Here is a 22,554-nt window from a genome sequence, read left to right as displayed (position 1 = left end):
CCAAACATTAAAGAATAGGACCAAATCGAACAAAATCAAACTTTTAAATGCACTTTTAATCAAGTTTGATTTGAATAAGTCCTATTCTTTAACTTAGATTTGTTTTAGCTGCGATGGAGACCAATCCAACACATTCAATGTTAACTTGAAGATTACATTTGAAATCAACCTTGAAGCTTGAAATCCTTGGCCTATATGTTTTGTCTATTTTTAGTTGAACCCTGAGTTGAATTGAAGCAATAGCGGTTGATGACTTCGCAAATGCTATTCATGGGTTGCACCCCCATCACTCGGTCGCATAGTTGCCAATGTTATCAATATTCTGCAGACTACGCTAGCACATATGATGCTCAAAAGTAGAATGTGGGCTAATGGCTGTGTTCTCTAAATTACATTATAGGACCTCGGGGACTACAATGACCTTGCTGAAGTAGGCACATATTTAGCAGGAAACAACTTTGCTGTTATCATCATGTTGTCAAATGTACTTCAGACAAATGGCAATGTTGTCTGTCATTAGCTAGCACATTTCTCAGTGAAAATCCATGAATATAGGCCTAAATAGAATAATTGATATAAGACTTATACGTTCTTAGATCAACTCTCCAGTAGGAGGTGCTGCCGAGCCTATAGTTTTTTTTCTGATAGTGGATATAATGTTCCAGATCTGACATTGTTTCAAATTTACCCTCAAAACAACATGTTGAAAATTGGTTACCATGATGACATAACCCTGTGGTTGAAATTTCACCCTCAAAACAACATTTTAAATGCATGACGTTTTGCAAATCCAATGTATTTTCCATGTCACAATACATTAACAAATTAAAGTTGAAACAACGTTGATTCAACCAGTTTATGCCCAGTGCCTACTGGGCACAGACATACATTCAACATCTATTCCACGTTGGTTCAACATCATTGTGTTAAAATGATGTGGAAACAACATTGATTCAACCAGTGTGTGCCCAGTCGGTGGGTTGTCCTCCTCTGCCGCTATTAGTTACTCTGAGTGACGTAGAGGTGGGCTGGCAAAGTGCTAAGTGGTGTAGTTTAGAAATGCTATCAGTATAATCAAATCATCACAAGTCAACGAGACTCCAGATAGCGCGCTGTTAGTACACCCACGACTTTCGGATGTATTCCAATGCAAATATCTTGGCGGAGCTGTCGTACAATTGTGCAGATGTGCGATAGCATGCAAGAGTGTTTAGTCGTCTCTCTTCCAACGTATTATCTTCATTCAATAAGTTGACAGATGCAGATGCAGTCAAACTAGTGTCGTTCTTTGAATGACTTGTCCTGCAGTCGTTAGGTACGTCCAGCACTTTGTCAGTCTTGTATCAGTTCTCAAATCAGATCCATACTTGAGCTCAAGACCTGTCATCCTCAAAGCGCGTCCCCCGGAACTCTGGAGTGGACAGATATTAGAGGGACATATAACTTGTTATACACCGCTCTATGTCATTTCTTATCTTTTGTAAAAAAAAAAACAAGCGACACAATGGATTTCTCGTTCTGCCGCCTAATATGTCTTGTGATTGCCATCAGTATGTTCAATCAAAGGTGAGTTGAGAAGTTTAATTTGCTTACTTCAATATTTTTTACCTGAAGATTTCTTTGAATAGTCGTCTTTTACTTTTGCTGGTGTAGTCATTCATCTTCGATATATACTCACAAGTTAATGAAATAGTGAATGTTCCCGAGTTTATCTAAAGTTTGCACCACAATACAACCTACAGTTGCAACATTATTTTCGGCTGTGATTTTATTTACATTTTGCAGCACCTAGCTACAGTTTACACTCTACTCTAGTCTATGTTGGCACAATCACTATAGGTTCATTGTAGGCATTGCTCTTGTTCACAAATTATATTGTGCAATTAAGTACTGTACAATAAATAACTTAGAATAACTTTAACTTCACAGATCATGTTAATTTAGCATCATATGAGTTTGTCATAACTGAATAATACGTATCATATTATTGACGTGGTGACTAACTTTACTGTCATAAAGATCAGACTCTTTGCATGATAATGTAATGCACATGGAGATTTTTAGGAGATGTCAGCAACGACAACAAAAAACGATCTTTGTTCCACACTGGGTCAGTGTAGGTATCCTGCTTAGGCTATTGTCATAACCCAAAGTTGATTTAAAGGGATATCAAATGTTTACTTCTGCGTAACTGTTTTACTGGTGAGGATGCTGTATCACAGACAGACTACATTTATTTCATGATTTACATAAATGTTCCCAAGTACTTTTCTACTCAGAATCAAAGTGATGTGAATTTGCTCTTAGGATTTTTCAATGACTCTAAAAAGTTATCCCACCACGTTTGAACTGAGTGTCTATTTTCCATTCCTGTTAACATGGTGTCTATCCTCTCTGGTGACATGCCCCTTCATTCCATACCAGACTGCGGGACTTAAGGGTTGATGTCACAGAGTGCTTTGAGACATGGCACAATGAGTTGTAGAAATGCAATCTGTTATTTTATCAATGACATTTCAGAAACATGTTTCTTTGATCAGTCCTGGCATTACAGTAACAACTCTGCCAATATGAATGGTTGCACAAATGGATATTTATGTAATGAACTTCCTGAGATTGACTGGTGTGTGTGCTCTCGCCCCCATGTGCGTATGTGTGTGTGTGTGTGTGTGTGCACGTGTGTGCTTGTGTGTGTGTGTGTGTGTGTGCAACAGGCAATATATTTTAGAATGCATAACAATAAAATCATTAAAACTGAATTTTTCATTTCCTCAATGTACAACGTGACACTTTTCGACCTTCGACTACTTCATGAGTCAATACTGTCAGAAACAATTTACAACCATAAACTCTCAGAAGTGTAATACTGTAAAACACCCGACTCCTGTCATGTAAATGACAGTTGTTACAAATGATTTACATAACACAGAAGTATCAATCATGTGCTACAGTACAGACACACCTTAACATCAAACCTTCTGTGTTCCAGGGTAGATTCCAACAAGATTCTTGGGCTGAAGATCCCCAATATCGACCCCATTCTCAATGCTAACACCGTGTGCTTGACCCTGCCTGGACTGAACCACAGACAACTGGAGGTGTGCATGAGAAACCCCGACGTCACCGCCTCGGCCATCCAAGGCATCCAGATCGCCATCCATGAGTGCCAGCACCAGTTCAGAGGACACAGGTGGAACTGTTCCAGCCTGGAGACCAGGAACAAGATTCCATACGATAGTGTGGTTTTCAAACGAGGTGAGTCACCTAACAGACAGTACGGGGTAGGGACCCCTCCTGAGTTAAAAAAAATGGTGCTTCTGATTCCCACACCTGCATCCCAAATGGCACCCTATTCCCTATAGTGCACTATTCCCTACAGTGCCCTTACTTGTAAAACGTATTACCCTATGAAGGGAATAGGATACCATTTGGGACCTATCCCACACGTCCCCTTTTTACTCATTCACTTTACACACAGCGTTTGTTGTTAGATCTCTGGCGTTTGGTTATGGATGGGTATGTTTTGCCTGAGGCAAAAACAAACATTTTCAAATGAGTTGATTCATCCGCTAAGCAATGCATACTTTGAATGAACATTTCGTTACATGGTTGCATTATATGAAATATATTTTCTTGCACTACGTCAACAAGTCATACAGTAGGAAAAACAGTAGTGAAACGACAGATATGACACTATTAAGCTAATAAAAGTTTTAGTTTAGAAGCTTTTATGAGTGGATTTTGCGAATGCAGCATATTATGCATGCTCTATCCAGTTGTTTGTTTGGATATCTAATTTTACTACAGGAAACATATCCTCTTTACCTCAAACATGTATCTGCTTGTTGATTTACTCTGACATACTTTATGGGGCCATATTTCTATGTTAGTCTGAATTAAAACTAGGCAAAAAAGCCAGTGAGACACATAAAGTGAGCCCGGCTAATGCTTTTACTCTCTGTCAGTGCAAGTGCTGTGAATTGGCTCACAGCACTTTCCCAACTCTCAGTGGTAATACATAAACCTGTTTAGTTGGTTTCTGTAACTCAAAGTGACAGTTTTCTTTAATCTTTCATTCATTTTCCCACTTCCTCAGCCATCAGTTCAGCCGGGCGTGCCTCTCACTTTAAATTATTTGTTAGATTGATTTGTTCCAGGTCTCTCGCCTCAGTCTGCAAGGGAGGAAATCTAAAACAGCATTTTCATGTCTGTGTCTCTGGGCTGCATCTAAGTGCGGTCCTCCGTCCCCCATGGAATCATGGGGAGTTGGAGAGGCGGAAAAAACGACTGTGTGCATGTGTACGTGCGTACGTATGAGGGAGTGAATAGGGGATGATCAGTGGAACATCATCGACTGTATCTTATCTATCCTCTATACACTTGGGATGCTTTTCTTTAAGGCTTTCTTTACAAGCCCCAATATGCATTGAACTGGGGTCATGGCCAGTTTAGGACTACTTCAAACTTCGACATCTCTACAACAGTGACAAATTTGGACTGTTTGTAGTAATATCATTTCCCCCTCAACTGAAAGCAGTTGAATCAATCCCAAATCGTACTCCCTAATCCCTAATCCCAAATCGTACTTTTGCACGCCCAATTTTTCAGTTTTTGATTTGTTAAAAAAGTTTGAAATATCCAATAAATGTCGTTCCACTTCATGATTGTGTCCCACTTGTTGTTGATTCTTCACAAAAAAATACAGTTTTATATCTTTATGTTTGAAGCCTGAAATGTGGCAAAAGGTCGCAAAGTCCAAGGGGGCCGAATACTTTCGCAAGGCACTGTATGTATTTATGTGGGCCTACTTACAGCATGTGCTGTCAAGTGCTGCAAGATTCTGGTAACTTTCCCAACCTTTCCAGGTTTTCCAGAAATCCCCGTTGGAAGATTCCCGGAATCAGAAAGCAATAAGCAGGAAATCCAAAATCCTCTAACCTAGGCTTTCTGGGGAAAAAAATGTAATTTTGAAACCCTAGTACTGGTAACTTTCTGCTATTTCTTTTTGTTCCGCCTTGCTGCGTCACCCATAACATGCATGGCATGACAGAGCAGCCCATACTGGCCTGATTAGGGCTGAGACGCCGTTCGGCTGCTGTGTGTGATTTGGCAGGCAGATCAAATGGTTTCCGACAGTAGCCAGGTTAATTGTAAACATGCTGGAGAGCTCAATAAAGGGAGAGCTTTAAAGGGGATTAACAATACGGAGCTCACATCTGCTGCACCACCACCGGCCACTTCCAGCCCTGTTAATGATCACTGTCAGATCCTTATGTTGAAAGGATGGTGGGGGTTTGTTCACTCTCAGCCCCTGGGCCTGGAGACATGCTAGTGTTTGGGTTTAATTGCTGTTGTCCCAGATGTTTCTGCCTCTGTTGTGCTGTGAGGTAGGGTGGGGGTTTATACTGGTACTGCAGTGTATCTCAAAAACCCATCAGGGCTCATTGGACTTCTGTATAGCTCCACAGATAGTCATCTACTGCGCTGTACTGTATGTGCAGTAGGAATCAAAAGGACTATAACAGGATAGTATCTCTATTGTTAATCTTTTCTTTCTCTTCATCTCTTGTAGGTTTCCGAGAGAGCGCCTTTGCATACGCCATCGCGGCAGCGGGCGTGGTCCACGCCGTGTCCAATGCCTGCTCCATGGGGAAGCTGAAGGCGTGCGGCTGCGACGAGAAGCGGAGAGGCGATGAGGAGGCTTTCCGCATCAAACTGAACCGGTTGCAGCTGGAGGCCATCCACCGAGGGAAGGGCATGGTGCACGGAGTCATGGAGCACTTCCCTGCAGACCTGCCCGGGCCTCAGGACTCCTGGGAGTGGGGAGGCTGCAGCCCTGACGTGGACTTTGGGGAGAAGTTCTCCAGGGACTTCCTGGACTCGCGCGAGACATACAAGGACATCCATGCCAGGATGAGGCTCCACAACAACAGAGTTGGCAGGCAGGTGAGAGGAGGCGTTTCAGCTACTGACGAGGGCTGTTTGGGGGTGGTGGGTGGTAGGGTTGCTATGGTAAAAAGTAGTGCACTTTATAGGAAATAGATTGTAATTTGGGACGTATTCTTAAATCATTGAGGATTTTTGAATGGAAAATAATTATTGGGGTAATATTTGATATACCGTAATTTCCGGGCTATAAGCCGCTACTTTTCCCCCACGCTTTGAACCTCACAGTTTATACAATGACGCGGCTAATTTATGGATTTTTCCCGCTTTCACAAGATTCATGCCGCCAAAAAACTAAGCACCGTCACATAATGTGACGTAAATCGAGCGCGCTCAAACTTCCCATCATTCTGATTACGGTAGTCATTTTGTCACCCTCATCATGGCAAAGACACGGAGAAATGCATATGATGCAGCTTTCAAGTTGAAGGCGATCGATCTGGCTGTTGGAAAAGGAAATAGAGCTGCTGACAGCGTGGAGCATTGTCAAAAAATCCACTATCATCAACGGGTTTCGAAAGGCTGGACTGCTGCGTGTTGAAGAGGGTAGCGATCCAACATCGGATGAAGCAATTCTGAGGCTATTCAACTCCGACACCGAAGGAGATGACTTCAGTGGTTTCAGTGCACAGGAGGAGAAAGATAGTGACCAATGACTTTCTTGGTAGGCTACTGTTTACTGCTATTTTTTAAATTTTTGTTCCAAGCCGTGTTTCGTTAAAGCCTATTTATTTTTGTTAGAAGCCGTGTTTCGTTTAAAAGCCTATTTATTTTCGTTTAAAGTGTAAAGTTCATTTGTTTCAATGTACCGGTAGGCACCTGCGGCTTATAGACATGTGTGGCTTATTTATGTACAAAATACATTTTTTTATTTTTTTATTCAGTGGGTGCGGTTTATATTCAAGCGCGCTTAATAGTCCAGAACTTACGGTATATGCATTTTATATATACAGTTGAAGTCGGAAGTTTACATACATGTACACCTTAGCCAAATACAGTTCAACTCAGTTTTTCACAATTCCTGACATTTAGTCCTTGTAAAAATTCCCTGTCTCAGGTCAGTTAGGATCCCCACTTTATTTTAACAATGTGAAATGTCAGAATAATAATAGAGAGAATGATTTATGTCAGATTTTATTTCTTTCATCACATTCCCAGTGGGTCAGAAGTTTACATACAATCAATTAGAATTTGGTAGCATTGCCTTTAAAATGTTTCGGGTAGCCTTCCACAAGCTTCCCACAATAAGTTGGGTGAATTTTTGACCTATTTCTCCTGACAGAGCTGGTGTTACTGAGTCAGGCATGTAGGCCTCCTTGCTTACACACACTTTTTCAGTTCCACCCACAAATTGTCTACAGGGTTGAGGTCAGGGCTTCGTGATGGCCACTCCAATACCTTGACTTTGTTGTCCTTAAGCCATTTTGCCACAACTTTGGAAGTATGCTTGAGGTCATTGTCCATTTGGAAAACCCATTTGCGACCAAGCTTTAACTTCCTGACTGATGTCTTGATATGTTGCTTCAATATATCCACATAATTTTCCAGCTTCATGATGCCATCTATTTTGTGAAGTGTGCCAGTCCCTCCTGCAGCAAAGCACCCCCACAACATGATGCTGCCACCGTGCTTCATGGTTGGGATGTTGTGCTTTGGCTTGCAAGCATACCCCTTTTCCCTCCAAACATAATGATGGTCATTAAGGCCAAACAGTTCTATTTTTGTTTCATCAGACCAGAAGACATTTCTCAAAGAAGTATGATCTTTGTCCCCATGTGCAGTTGCAACCCATAGTTTGGCTTTCTTTATGGCGGTTTTGGAGCAGTGGCTTCTCCCTTGCTGAGCGGCCTTTCAGGTTATGTTGATATAGATACTTTTGTACCTGTTTCCTCCAGCATCTTCACAAGGTTCTTTGCTGTTGTTCTGGGATTGATTTGTACTTTTCACACCAAATAACTTTCATCTCTGGGAGACAGAACGCGTCTCCTTCCTGAGTGGTATGAAGGCTGTGTGGTCCCGTGGTGTTTATATTTGCGTACTATTGTTTGTAAAGATGAACGTGGTACCTTTAGGCATTTTGAAATGGCTCCCAAGGATGAACCAGACTTGTGGAGGTCTAAAATGTTGGCTGATTTCTTTTGATTTTCCCATGATGTCAAGCAAAGAGGCACAGAGTTTGAAGGTATGCCTTGAAATACATCAACAGGTACACCTCCAATTGACTCAAATGGTTTCAATTAGCCTATCATTATGTCATTTTCTGGAATGTTCCAAGCTGCTAAAAGCCACAATCAACTTAGTGTATGTAAACTTCTGACCCACTGGAATTGTGATACAGTGAATTATACGATAAATAATCTGTCTGCAAACAATTGTTGGAAAAATTACTTGTGTCATGCATGAAGTAGATGTCCTAACAGACTTGCCAAAACTATAGATTGTTAACAAGACATTTTTGGAGAGGTTGAAAAACAAGTTTTAATGACTCCAAGCTAAGTGTATGGAAACTTCCAACTTCAACTGTACTTCACTTGCGACCCGTGATAAGACTATGCACTTTGTATGTTAACAAAGCCCATTGTTAATCTGACTCCATCAAGACTATTCAGCAATATGCAAGAGACTATAGTTTAGTTACAGGAATAAAGCAACAAGAAAATAATAAGAATTGTCTATCAAAGGCAAATAGATGTAATTACATTGTAGAGATGAATGATGGCATTAGCTTAAGTTGCAAAGCATTAACAAGCATTACAAGACATTATTCTAGGCATGATCAGAGAGGGAGAGAGAGAGAGAAGTCAGCCTGAAAGGTCATGCCCCAAGAGTCCCAGAGGATCGAGAGAGAAAGAGAGAGTGTATCTCACCGGCGCAGGTGAAGAAGAAAGAAAGGAAAGCTAAGACCCTTTTATAAGCGTCTGACTTCAAAATCTGAGTTGTTGACTAATTGCATTACTGTTCAGTTAACGTCCAACCAGACGTCAGACCTACAGAATGTCAGGACAACAGAACCGCTGCTTCCCAGAGGTGTGACAGAGTGGGGGTTGGTGAGATAATGCAGCTTTCCTAAGACAACACAGAGGAAACCTTGCATACTGTTGATAAGAGTCACCTTAGGGACTGGGCCACCCTGCAAAGACACATTAACCATGAAAGCAGGTAAAGAATGAGATGATTATGACTTGAATCCTAACGGTCACGTCATTTTGAGACACAGTGTCTCATTTTATTGGCCCAGAAGTCAGTAGTTGACCTATCAATACAGATGACTCACTGATTTTCTTCACATGATGCAATTGCCTTGCGAGTGTGGTCTCTTTGAGTCAGGCCTCCAATCCCACTGTATTCTTAGTAATGTTTGTAATCTGGCTGTTACAATAACACCCAAGGATGCAGCTGCGTATTGTGTTCGAAAGTGCTCATCGTCGTAGTATGGTTTTGAAGATATCTATATAGGTTGATTGATATGAAATAAATATCATAGCTGACATTTATTGGCAAATTCAGTGTCGTCACCACACCTCACCTTCATGCATACATACATTTTCCGGTCATTCTTACGTTTCAAAGCAAGGTGCCCCCTTATTCTTGTTGTGGATGTCTTTGCCATAACTCTTGTTCAAGTGACTTGGATCTTGCAATTTATGAATGCTCTATTTAATCAACGTTCTACTATGGGCTTTCCCTGTGTAGCATGTGGCTAATGACGAAGCTTGGTTATGATGGCCATATAGCATTGGTCTGGAATGCGAACAGTTTCCTTCATTGATGTTATGATACCATATGTGATCAATCGAATAATATAAGTTTGGTGTTCCATGGGGATTTTCCCAGACAATGTAGTTGAATTCATGGACAGATGCTTGGTGTTGACAATGGTATTATTGCTCTGGTGTTGGACTAAGTGGATGATTTGTGTCAGATTTGTGTTGCTACAGAGATGACAGGAAGTAGCAGTATCAGGGGATTGGGTTATAGGTTAGTTCAGTATGTTTTATGAAAGAAACAAAGAAGAGAAAGTGCCCATGCATTACAGAGTTTATAATAGAAATGATCATATACTACTACTACTACTACTACTACTACTACTACTACTACTACTACTACTACGACTCCTTATACACTATTACAAAAACAACGACAACTAATACTACTACAAGTACAACTACTTATACTACTACTAATACTCCTACTCCAACTCCTTTCACACTATTACAACAATAAAAACGTTTACTACTACTACAGCTTCTACTACTACTACTACTACTACTACTACTAATACTAATACAATTACTGCTACTACTAATACTATTACTACTACTACATCTAACTCTACTACTAATACTAATATTGTTTCTACTCCTACTCCTTCTACACTATTACAACAATAGCAACTATTACTACTTCTACTACTACTACTGCTCATACTACTACTACTACTACTACTACTACTCCTTCTACACTATTACAACAACAACTACTACTACTACTCCTACTCCTTCTACACTATTGCAACAACAATTACTACTACTATTACAGCTGCTACAACTACTACTACTACTATTACTACTACCACTACTACAACTACTACTACTACTACTACTCCTTTTACACTATTACAACAACAACAACTACTACTACTACTACTGTAGCTACTAGTAGTACTACTACTGCTAATACTAGTGATACTGCTACTTCTACTACCTATTGTTTCTGTTGATGCACTGGACGCTGATATTTAAATGACAGCGATAAGTTCTGTATGCTCCCAGGCAGCACTGTAGCCATAAACAAAAGGAGTAGTAAATTGCTCATTGTTCTACGCTTCCTCCTCAGTAATTCGGTCTTGTATCTTTCCATCAGTTTACTTCTGGTTTCCTTGATTATTCAGACAAAACACAATTGTGGAGTTACTTAGCGAAGCAGGGAGAGAGAGATAGATAGAGAGCCTCAGATGATAGTCATGCTTCTCATGTGCAGCATGATAAAGCCATGCTCGGCCCTACACAGTGACCCATGAGTTTGTCCATAGCATAGACACAATAGGCCATGACACCATTTGCTTTTCAAGAGGCCAGTGATATACTGTACAATCAGATGACATACATTGAAAACACGAATAAATCATTTCCAAATCAATAGTCAATTTAATCCTCTTCTTAAGATTTTCAGAGTTTCTATGTTTGCGTATTACGAGGCTGCTGTTCTTAGTTGGAGCCCAAGATTAATGATATATGATCAATGTTACGCCCTTTGGTTTTCGGAAGTTGCAGTGTTATGACAAAATTCTGTCAATATAGGGAAGATAGAAAGGCATAGCTAGCTACTGACTTTTGATATATTCGACACTCAGGGTGAAATGTTGCAGGGAAGATCTCATAGTTTGGGCACATTGAAGCTCTGTTTTTGCCAAGAGGCCTATTTGGCAACAGTAGCTGATTGTGTTAGAAACGTTACCTGCTGCTACTGGGAAATGCTTTGAAACTGTCAAAACCGCTTTTTGGAGACAGCTTCTTGGATCACACGGGGAGCCAAGAAAACCGGCACTATTAACATACATAAGTTGAAACAAAAACTTCCATTACAAGTAGATTCACGAGAACGTCAATCAGCAGTTGCACTGTGTAATTTAAAGGAGCTGTGTCTTCAAATGTATTTCTGTAAAGCTCTGTTACATCTACTTGGAATTGAGTTTATTGTGTGCAGTGTCAATGAACTCAGTGTAGAGTACCTGAGCTGTGTTTTGACACAGATATGACCAGCGTTACATTGCTGCAGAGTCTGTGCATCTGCTAGTAGTCTCTCAGATCAGGTTGCACAATTCTCTGGGCGTGTGGAGTGCAGTTCTCTTAGCACACCTCAAAGTATCAATGCTTTAATGAGTTCTACACTGGGAGAAGAAAACAATTGAAGGTGTCAATGTAACATACTGAAGTAGTGTACAGAGACAGCAGAGGTACAGTATGACTCAGGGAGCGGTGCATCGTTAGATGAATGCAACCAGGGCAGTGCCTTGATTACTTCAAACAGAGCAGAAAGCCCCCCAAATCAAAACGAAAACACTGACAGGTGAGGTCTCAAATAATACCTCATACCCTCTACCACGTCCCCCAACACCTCCCCTAAAACAAAGTGGTGTATACATGTCGCCTCATGCCCACCCTCTGGCTCTCACGACGTTCAGTCTTGTTAAAAGCTCTAATTAGTGGCTGCTGGCTGTTTGGAAACAGATGTTTAAACCCAGCAAAAGATTTTAGACATCAAACAGGGCGGAAAGTAAAGAGATTCGCCCTTCCTTCCCCACAAATACAGATTTCAGAGTTAATCAGGGGAAAAAAAGTTTGTTGTTTTTTTTATTTAAAAAAAAAGCACATCCCTCTCATTCTGACTAATTTCTTTTTTCTTTATTTTAAACAAACGTTTAGCAAAATTTACTTCGCAGCAGCAGGTGTGTAACTTTCGGGGTAAGGGGGGTCGTGACCCCCACCAATATTAGTAATAGGTCAATTTAACCCCCCCGATAATATACCATGATGAGTTTAATTGATTGGAAAACACTTCCCTACTGTAAAGCGCCAGGCAGCTACTGGATTTATGTGGCTTTGCACAACAGTGACTCAGTTCCTCGTTTTATGATTGGACCCCCCCCCCACCCCCCACCCCCACACTGCCAAATACCATTTTGGTTGGTCCCCATAGGCAGCTGGCCGGTTCATGGTAAAGGGAAAAGAGTTGAGTACTGCTTGTAAGAAAAACAGAAATGTGCAATTTCTCTTAATTTCCATTTTCATCCGTCTGCATTTTATTTATTTGGTCTGCAGTAACAGCTCAGCACCGCACGCTCCCCTCGCACTCTTTCTCTTTGTGGTGTTTGCGCTCCAATGTATGAATGTTTAGAAAGTTTCAATTGAGTAAAAGTTCATGAACATTTCATAAATGTATTCCTCCGTTGTTGTGTAACTAGCGAACTATTGGTAATTACATAATTTTGTGTAAAAATGGTTTCATACCGAGTGATGCAATGTGAGGCTGGCTATTTTTAGCTAGGATAACGTTATCTAGCTAGTTAAGCTAGTACCAAAGCTAGCACCACAGTATCTGGTCTTTCCCTTTTCAACTATAGTTTTAGATGAGCAGCACTCAGTGAGTCAATGTTCAGTCTAGTGAAACAATTGCTGGTGCCCTTAATAGAGGTGCCAATGCCAAAGAAGAGAAAAGTGCAGGACATACGATTTTGGGGGGCAGTGCAGAGGACTGTAAGTAAATTAAAGAATGGCTACATAGCTAGCTAGCTACTGTACCATTAATAATAGACTGGTACTATGTAGTCAGCTAGCTAGCTATACCTATTGCCTGACAGTAAATACATAATTTAGCTAATAAAAGCAGAATATAATTAATGTTAATAAGCTAACCCCATCATTGTTAAGGCTAGCTATTTGTGTATATGATAATGGTATTTGGTCATATGATTATTGCAGGGTTCAAAGACAGTCAATAGAGAGAGTGAGAGAAGGAGAGCACTGCCCATGTTGAGGCAGGGTGAGGATGAACAGGTCATTAGGTGAGAATTTGGAATTCTTGTTATAAGACAGTCTGGTAAAGCACATTGCACAGCAATTTACATTGCACACAGATTGGAACTTTCGGTTCAACTCCTCATCTATTCTGACTGTATCCCAAGTGATATAACAAATGCTGTTGCCTGCATTCTGATTTCATTTGGTTGTCATTTGATTGTGAAGACGTGGCTGTGCTCAACAATGACACAAAGCAGACTGAACCATGTTCTCGTCTGTCATATCCACCAGGAAAAGCTGGATTCCAAAGATAGGAAAACAATATGCCAAAATTGAATTTCTGTCAGTGACAGGCTAAAACAGGTATTTGGCACATTTAAGTGAATTGAGACTGAAGATCTGACCCGTGGTGAAGGGTACACAAATATAATAATGGGTTTTGACATTTAAATGTAGTTAAAAAAGAAGGTGTGTGGTAGGTATTTTCTGAACGGTTAAGAGTAACAACACAGTTTAATGTAAAACAGAAACATATTGGTATTTCAGTTGTGATTTGGGTATATTGACCAAATTATCAGGACATTTTTGGATGTATTTTACCTTCAAAATTCAAACAATAATTTCACAACTATATATATGTAAAATAATCTCCCGGGGTGCATTGCCCCCAGACCCCCCTAACGGGGAACCCATTGACCTTGAACCTGACCCCTACCCCCCAATATCCAACACAAAGTTACGCCCTTGCACAGCAGTATGTTTGTGTATAATGATGTCACGATTGATCGGAACATAGTTTTGAGGTTCCCGCTGCATGATTAAATGTTTACAGTGGCTGTCGACAACATGGAGACATTTGCAATGGTAGTACATTCCGTTCAACAATATGTTCATTGGAATCACTCAATTGGAACTGCACACCCACCACAAATGCTGACATCATTTCACATAGCATGTCTGTATTTACAGCTACGAGCCCGAGCAATGTGCTAAGATTGTAGATGGACACATTTACATGTAAATGCAGGTAATTTCATGACAACGCAAACGGAGCTTTTCTTTATACCTTCGGGATAGCTTCTTTGAGCGGCTGGTGCTGTGGGTGACAATCATCTTTCTGCTTTTATGTTGTATATTTAGATTAATGATGCTGTTTTTTCCTCTCTCTCTCTCTCTCTCTACTATGTAGCAGAGCTTATTACACCTTGACTGTGCATTGTGACTTTTTGGTCTGGCCTTTGTAAATCCTTTATGGTTGCCTGTCAGATCTCCATTAGAGGCATGCAGCATCATCTGAGGAGAGGGAGCATTCCATTGGCCTCCAGAACAAATGTGCACCACTGTTAAAGCATGGCAGGTGGAAACTGTTACGGATCATTTTTTTTTACTAGAAAGGCCAAATTGGATCGGTGAATGTTGTGTACAATTAACGAGAGAGTAATCCTGCACATGATTGGCGTGTAGTGAACGGTTCTCATTTGGTCTCCTTATTGCTTTGAGGTGAAATGATTGTTTAGTGTCAATTGTTGCATGTCTCCATCTTAACCGTCCTTTGATGACTTGTGTTTGATTTCCTTAAGTGATGCGGAAACTTAATACGGCGTGGGTTTGTTTATATTCTTTGGAATCGTGGCTTCACATCCCTTTATGGTTTTGCTGTTACGTGTCTTTGAATGGAACAACATAAAGCAGTGTGCAAACTTTTGTTCGTAAAAAATGGCGGTTTACAATTCCAGGGCAGATATATTTAGCACAAATATCTTAGTGGTTGTCGCGAGCTTCATAATTTCATGTCATATTTGCTAAACATTGAGTTGTTATCGTACTGTTAATCCCATTGAAGACAGACAACATACCAGTAACAATTCACAAGTAAGACAGTCAACAGAAGTCATTTAGGTCATAACATTTTAATAGACAATTAAACCCCATTTTTAATGACACAATAAGGATGACAGGAGTGAGGGACTTAAGAATGATGACAATATTAAACAGACACAGCATTTGATAAAGGAAGGAGCAAGGCTTGCGTCACAAATGGCACCCTTTTCCCGGTAAAGTGCACTACTTTTGACCAGGGCCCTGCGCTGTATTTGGGACAGAGAGATAGTGAAGCGTTTGAGTCCTCTGCAGACCATGTAATACCTCGTTTTGCCTGTGGTCCTACTCTGCTACTAATATGTCTTATTTGATCTCCATCTGAGGCTGGTTTATAGAGGAGTCTGTCACACTCTTCCCCAATTAAAACAGCCCAGATGTGTGTTTCTAACGGTGGTCTGCCAATGAATTTGGGGGCAATTACTTCAAAGTACATTTTTTTTATTTTTTTTTATTCTTTGCATAACTACAGTTTATAAGACCTACATATGTAACACACAATCTTCAGTGAGACTGACAGTCAAAGGCCTGAGATAGAGGTCTTTGGAGGATATGACCATGTGTAGTTAGACATTAATGTTTCCTCATATAAGAGGGCATTCAAATCGAGGCAATACACTAGGAAAAAGACCCTTTGAAGAACCCTTTTGGGTTCAAGGTAGAACCTAATGTGGAAAGAAAGGATTCTACATGAAACGAAAAAGAGGTTCTACCTTGAATCCAAAATGGTTTCTTCAAAGGGTTCTCCTATGGGGACAGCCAAAGAATCGTTTTATAAGATGATACAGATGATAAGATGATACCGTTGTAATACAGAGGTAGCAGCCTTTGGTATTACTGTAAATACTGTATGTATTGTTTGTTTATATCATCTGACAGTGATTACCATGTATAATATAGTATGTGTTGTAAACATGATGGATTATTGTGTGAATATAATTTAGAACAGGGGTCCCCAATTAAATTCAGCCTTGGGACGATTTTTCCTTGAGCGGAGTTTGGAGGGGCGGAACATTGTTATAAATCATTTGTACACCGCAAATTGACAGCAAGAATCCCAAACAGATACAGTGCCTTCACAAAATATTCGTAACCCCTTGACTTTCTGCACATTTTGTTGTGTTACAAAGTTGAATTAAAATGGATTTCGTTGTCATTTTTTTTGTCAACGGTCTACACAAAATACTCATGAAATAATGTCAAAGATGAAGAAAACGTCAGACATTTATTAAAAGAAATTATGAAAAATAAAACACAAATATATATTGAATAGATAAGTATTCAACTCCTGAGTCAATACCTTACATGTTAGAATCACCTTTGGCAGCGATTACAGCTGTGAGTCTTTCTGGGTAAGTCGCTAAGAGCTTTCCATATCTGGATGGTGCAACACTTGCACATTATTATTTTCAAAATTCTTCAAGCTCTGTCAAATTGATTGTCAATCATTGTCGGCAGATCTTTTCAGGTCTTGTCATTGATTGTCAAGCAGATTTAAGTCAAAACTGTAACCCGGCCACTCAGGAACATTCACTGTCTTCTTGGCAAGCAACTCTAGTGTAGATTTGGACATTTAGGTTATTTTCCTGCTGGATGGTGACTTCATCTCCCAATGTGTGGTGAAAAACTAGGTTTTCCTCTAGGATTTTGCCTCTGCTTACATGTAGCTCCATTCCGTAAATGTTTTTATCCTGAAAAAACTCCAAAGTCCGTAATAATTACAAGCATACCCATAACATGATGCAGCCACCACCATGCTTGAAAATATGGAGAGTGGTAATGTGTTGTATTGGATTTGCCCCAAACATATTTTTTTGTATTCAGGACAACAAAAACATTTTTAAAATTACCATATGTTTTGCAGTGCTACTTGAGTGTCTTGTTGCAAACATGTTTTGGAATATTTGTATTCTTTACAGGCATTCCTTCTTTTTATTCTGTCAATTAAACTAGTATTGTGGAGTAACTACAATGTTGTCGATCCATTCCCAGTTTTCCATCATAGCCATTAAACTCTGTAACTGTTAAAGTCACCATTGGCCTCATGATGAAATCCTTGAGCGGTTTCCTTCCTCTCTGGCAACTAAGTTAGGAAGGACACCTGTAGCTTTGTAGGGACTGGGTGTATTGATACACTATCCAAAGTTTAATTAATAACTTCACCATACTCAAAGGGAATTTCAATGTCTGTTTTTTTTTACTCATCTACCAATAGGTGCACTTCTTTGCGAGGCATTGGAAGACATCCATGAGTCCATGCAACTTATTATTTGACTTGTTAAACCAATTTGTTTTTTCATTTTTTATTAATTTGTCAAAAAAACAAAAAAACAATTCCACTTTGATATTTTTGGGTATTGTGGGTAGGCCAGTGACCCAGAAAATCTCCATTTAATCCATTTTTAATTCAGGGCCTAACACAAGAACATTTGGAAAAAGTTATTTTACTGTCTTTTATGTCCAATATGTTTTAATTAAATAAAATCACCTGCGGACCATCTCTTGGGGAACCCTGCTATAGAGTGAGACCTGTACAAGACAGGCAGTTTTAGCAGTGAGCGTCAGTAATAAGACCAGAGTTAGGCTAGGTTGGATTCCAAATGGCATCCCTATACAGTGTAGGCCACCAATACTCAACTGGCGGACCGCGGACCGGGTGCAATACGGATCGCGGGTACCCCCACAGGAATGCACAATTTATAGTCCAATATTTACACTTGTTTTGGGGAAGGGGGAGTCTGATAGGAACAGTTGTGATGTGTAGTATATATGTGTGTGAGTGTGTGTGTCACAGGAGGTTGGTGGCACCTTAATTAGGGAGGACAGGCTTGTGTTAATGACTGGAGTAGAATTAGTAGAGTGGTATCAAATACATAAAACACATGGTTTCCATGTGTTTGATGCCATTCCATTTGCTCCGTTCCAGACATTATTTTGTACCATCCTCCCTTCAGCAGCCTCTACTGGTGCATGTGTGTGTGTGTGTGTGTGTGGATGAGTGTATATCTGTGTGGGTGTGTGCGTGATTGAGTGCATGTGTACTAAAGTGTGGAGGGTCAGTGCAGGTGGTCAGTCCAGTTCAAGTGTTCAGCACTGCGATGGCTTGTAGATAGAAACTGTCTCTGAGCCTCTTGAGAATTGCAGAAAATGTACTTTAAAACTGCAAAATGTTCTTTCTGCCAAAAAGAGGGGGTGGGAACAGTTTGGGATTGCATGCGTCGCAGGGTCGCAAGGAGGGGGTTTGTTACAACGCCGATAAATGACAATATCCATCCAGACCTTTGCCATCTAGGAAATATTTGTGACCTCACTTTTTCAAATCGTACTTTAGTATACCTGCCATAGGCCATACTGCTTTGGTCAAAAGTAGCGCACCATATAGGGAGTAGGGTGCCATTTGGGACTCAGATTAGGAGTTGCTAATCAGTGGATGGCAGACACAGGCATGAGCATCAGACAGTTCCTGTACTCTGATCTATGTTCTCCTCTCCAGGCTTGTCTAGCCGCTTGTCCTATGAGTGAGATTCTAAAACCCAGTCAGTCAGTTCCGTATCCAAAAGGGCTCCTTAAATCACTGTCAGCGTCTCTCGTCAGTCAGTCACCTGTCGGAGAGCTCGGCAGGCACCTCACACATGCTTCCTCCCGGTGCCACAGGCACGTGGACTCAGCTCATGCTCCCAGGTGCACGGTTGGACACGGCGTGGAGTAAAGGGAACAAGCTGGCAGGTCCCATTCCCTAAACTGTGAACAGCGCTGAGGTTTTACACCCGTTTTGGTTTCAGTCGTCTCTCTTTTTCGTGTGCCTTTTTTTGCGTTCTTCGCTTACAGGTTCCAAGATATCACTTCATCCAGATGTTTTTTTGTTTGTTGTAGTTAACAAATCTCCTAGATAGACAGTTGATTGTGAGAATACCTGGGGGAAAAAACTACAGTAGGGATACAATTAGACCGGCCCCTTCAGTGTGTATCTAAAGGGTTAAGTGGATAACTGTTGTGTAATTACAGGGTGTATGTAAAGCCAGAAGGATGCAGTTCAGGGACCCAATGCGATGATGTAAAAACGAAGCATAAAAGTATTTAGCCAGGTTTGTGATATTTGGTCTGAATGGGCTGTGATCAATAGTTGTTAGCTTTGGCCCCAGTGAGATCAGGTGTTGTTTCTCTTTCCGTATCATTCCTAATGGATGATTCAAGTGGGTCAATTTATCACTCTCCAACTCTCATTCACACAGAATAGCACTTTCTCTCTATTCAATGGAAACACCTACAAGAGGCCCTGAAATGGAAACCCACAGCACACAAACCCAAGTCTTCAAAAAAAGATTGTCCTGCTTCTCCACAAAGTAAATCTGCTTTTGGCAACTGTTCAAAATGACCTTTAGTCTTAGAGTGGTTATGACCATGTCCTCGGCTCAAACCGTCAGAACGCTCTGTTTAATGGATCAGAACACAGCGGAATAATAAAGTTGGGTTTCAACTCGTTTCTAACCAAAGGGAAAACACGTTTCGGGATCTCCTCGGTCTTCAGCGGATTCTATCTCAAAACAAAGAAAGAGAAGCCAGCACATGAAATAGTCCAGTTTCACCCCAGCTCGTTTCATCTGTGACTCACATACTGTACTAGTAGAAACCTAAATCCTTTGGCTTTCAGCAGACTAAACTTGTTTCCAATCGTCTTCATGTGTGTGTGTGTCCCAGGGCAGCTGGTTAGAAGCCTAGGAGAGAGTAGAATGTGTGAGTGCTGAAGGTGTGTGTTTGTGCTTGTGCTGTTGATAGGGGTGGGTGTAAGGAGCATCTGTCAGTGCTGAGGGTGGCCCCTTTTCCTGTTGGTAATTGGATCTAAAAGTTTATAACTCAGGCTGACAGATGAGTGCGTTGTTGAGAGAATGGGAGGTCTGGGAGTGTCGGAGGGACATCCTCAGTCGGGATGTGAACTTGACATTGTCATGAAAAACGTTACTACAGTTCAGCGCCGGCGAGTCAGTTATTCCACGCAAAACCACTCAATATTAGGCTAGTGCTACTGTACCGACATGTTTGTGATGCCTGTCATTTTTTGTTGATGCCTAATTGGTTACTCAGCAATGTGAAGCACACACACACACCTCATTTTGGGAGAGGGGGCCAGGATCAAGTGGAAGGGAGTTCCACCACCTTAGAGTGAGAAATGGTGTACATAAAGTTTGTTTTCTGTTGAACATTATTGCAGAAAAGTCAAGCCAATTATTTTAGTGACAATAATTCGTCCAAAGTGTTGCCAGTTGTAGAGTGAAAGAGGAATCTAATCACAGTCTAGTTCATTTGCCTCATTTGATTGACTGAATGTGTGTCCTGCTGCAGGGATGGGATGAAGGAGGATGTTAACGTGCAGTTCCCTGTTCCCCTCTGTGCAGGTGGTGATGAACCACATGAGACGAAAATGCAAATGCCATGGGACATCAGGAAGCTGCCAGCTGAAGACCTGCTGGCAAGTCACACCGGAGTTCAGGGTGGTAGGCTCGCTGCTCAAGGAGCGTTTCCACATGGCCACCCTCATCAAAGCGCACAACAGGAACACGGGCCAGCTGGAGCACGCACACCACCCCACACACAGACGGCTCAACGAGCTGGTCTACTTTGAGAAGTCCCCGGACTTCTGCGAGAGGGATCTGCGGTCCGACTCGGCCGGAACGCAAGGGAGGATCTGTAACAAGACGAGTCACGAAATGGACAACTGTGAAAGCCTCTGCTGCGGGCGAGGCCGTAACATTTTACAGCAGACCCGCAGTGAACGATGCAACTGCAAGTTCCACTGGTGCTGTTACGTGGTCTGCGAAGAGTGTCGAATAACAGAGTGGGTCAGTGTCTGCAAATGAAGAAATGCCGAAATGTAATAATCTACCTTTTTTTAACAGAGAAAGACTGCAATGCACCCCTTCCCTTTGCAATGGACTGCCATTTCCATTAATAGAATGGATCGCACGAAAACAAGACTGGAATATAGCCAGTTCAAAGAGGTGCACAACAAATGTGTGCACAGCATGTGTCCAACCGCCACAGTTCCGAGACTCTGGATCTGCACTGCCTTTCATCTCGGAAAGTGTTTTTAGGATACATTAGATTAAAGATAGTGAGATACTATGGATGGTATTGATAACTGAGCACTCATTTATTTAAACAAGGTGTCCCGAAAATGACAAATGGCGGATTTTGTTATCTCTAGACTAAAACAACTGCATGGGATCCCTGTAATTTAAGAAGAAGAAGAAGAAGACAAGCAGCAGTTGGGTAAAAGCTAGAGATTGTTCCAGAATGTTACATCTACTCTTGCTATACTCAGAGCGACAGGTTAACCATGTCAACTCATTTCGAAAGTTTTGTAATGTTTCAGGTTACAAAATGTGGCAATTCTAGATGTCACTCTGCAAAATGGCTACCTTGTCCCTCACAACAGTACATTTGTCCATACTGGCAAAAAAAATAAATAACAGGAAATGTGGACTAGAGTGTTGACTGTTGCGGGTGTTCTCTTGCAAGGATGGAGTTGGGAAGACAGAGGATCAGATGATCAAGCGATAGAGACATGAGTAGTTACAGTACACAGAACGGACATGAGAAACAGCCCGAGGGCAAATGGTGGAGCTGATTCATGTCTGGAAGGCTGAAACGATGAAAAGACTGGGCCCGTTGGTTGGTCTATGCAAAATAGGGTCATCTATAGCCCTGCCTTCACACGACTAACTGTTGACATGTAGTCAATGTTATAAAGCACTACCGTTATCTCATAGGTTTGACTCAATGGACAGTTAGAAATTGACTGGGTTGTGGTGGTGGTCCAAAAAAGGGGAGGGGTGTTTTTCTATTGGGCACAGGGGTGGGTATAGTGCGTTTATTCTCTGGTTTACATTCGCCATTTTGCAGATTTTAATATGTGATTTCTTCCATCCTAGCCAAATGTCATCATCTTCTTGTGCTTCCCCTATCAAGGTGTTTTGGTACTTCCCTGATGCACTGCGCTTTTCCGCACCTTAATTATACCACAGGTCAATATAGTCTACCAGTCTAACTGTCTATACTGCTATCTATCCACCATTCATAGTGACAATAGTGGAAGGTGGATCGTTTGCATGTTGACGTATATTGTCTCGTCCTGAAGGCAGAACTGAGTGATGTCCCCTTAGATTGGCCAGCTGGCAAATTCAAAATTGGCTATATTGTAAAAATGTATGAA

General features: G+C 41.1%; 1 protein-coding gene across 1 annotated transcript; it reads left to right on the top strand.

Annotated features, from left to right (window-relative positions):
- Window positions 1-1,084: 1,084 nt before the first annotated feature.
- On the top strand, window positions 1,085-21,811 carry LOC135519697 (protein Wnt-10a-like). The gene is made up of 4 exons (XM_064944928.1): window positions 1,085-1,566; window positions 2,990-3,255; window positions 5,573-5,946; window positions 20,738-21,811. The coding sequence occupies exons 1-4, from the start codon at window positions 1,505-1,507 to the stop codon at window positions 21,197-21,199; spliced, it is 1,164 nt and encodes a 387-aa protein (XP_064801000.1). The 5' UTR covers window positions 1,085-1,504; the 3' UTR covers window positions 21,200-21,811.
- Window positions 21,812-22,554: the final 743 nt, after the last annotated feature.

This window comes from Oncorhynchus masou, chromosome 29 (genome assembly GCF_036934945.1).
Source record: "Oncorhynchus masou masou isolate Uvic2021 chromosome 29, UVic_Omas_1.1, whole genome shotgun sequence".
In the NCBI taxonomy this organism is placed as follows: Eukaryota; Metazoa; Chordata; class Actinopteri; order Salmoniformes; family Salmonidae; genus Oncorhynchus; species Oncorhynchus masou.
The sequence above is the reverse complement of the archived record's forward strand: the minus strand, read 5'-3'. Positions and strand labels throughout refer to the sequence as shown.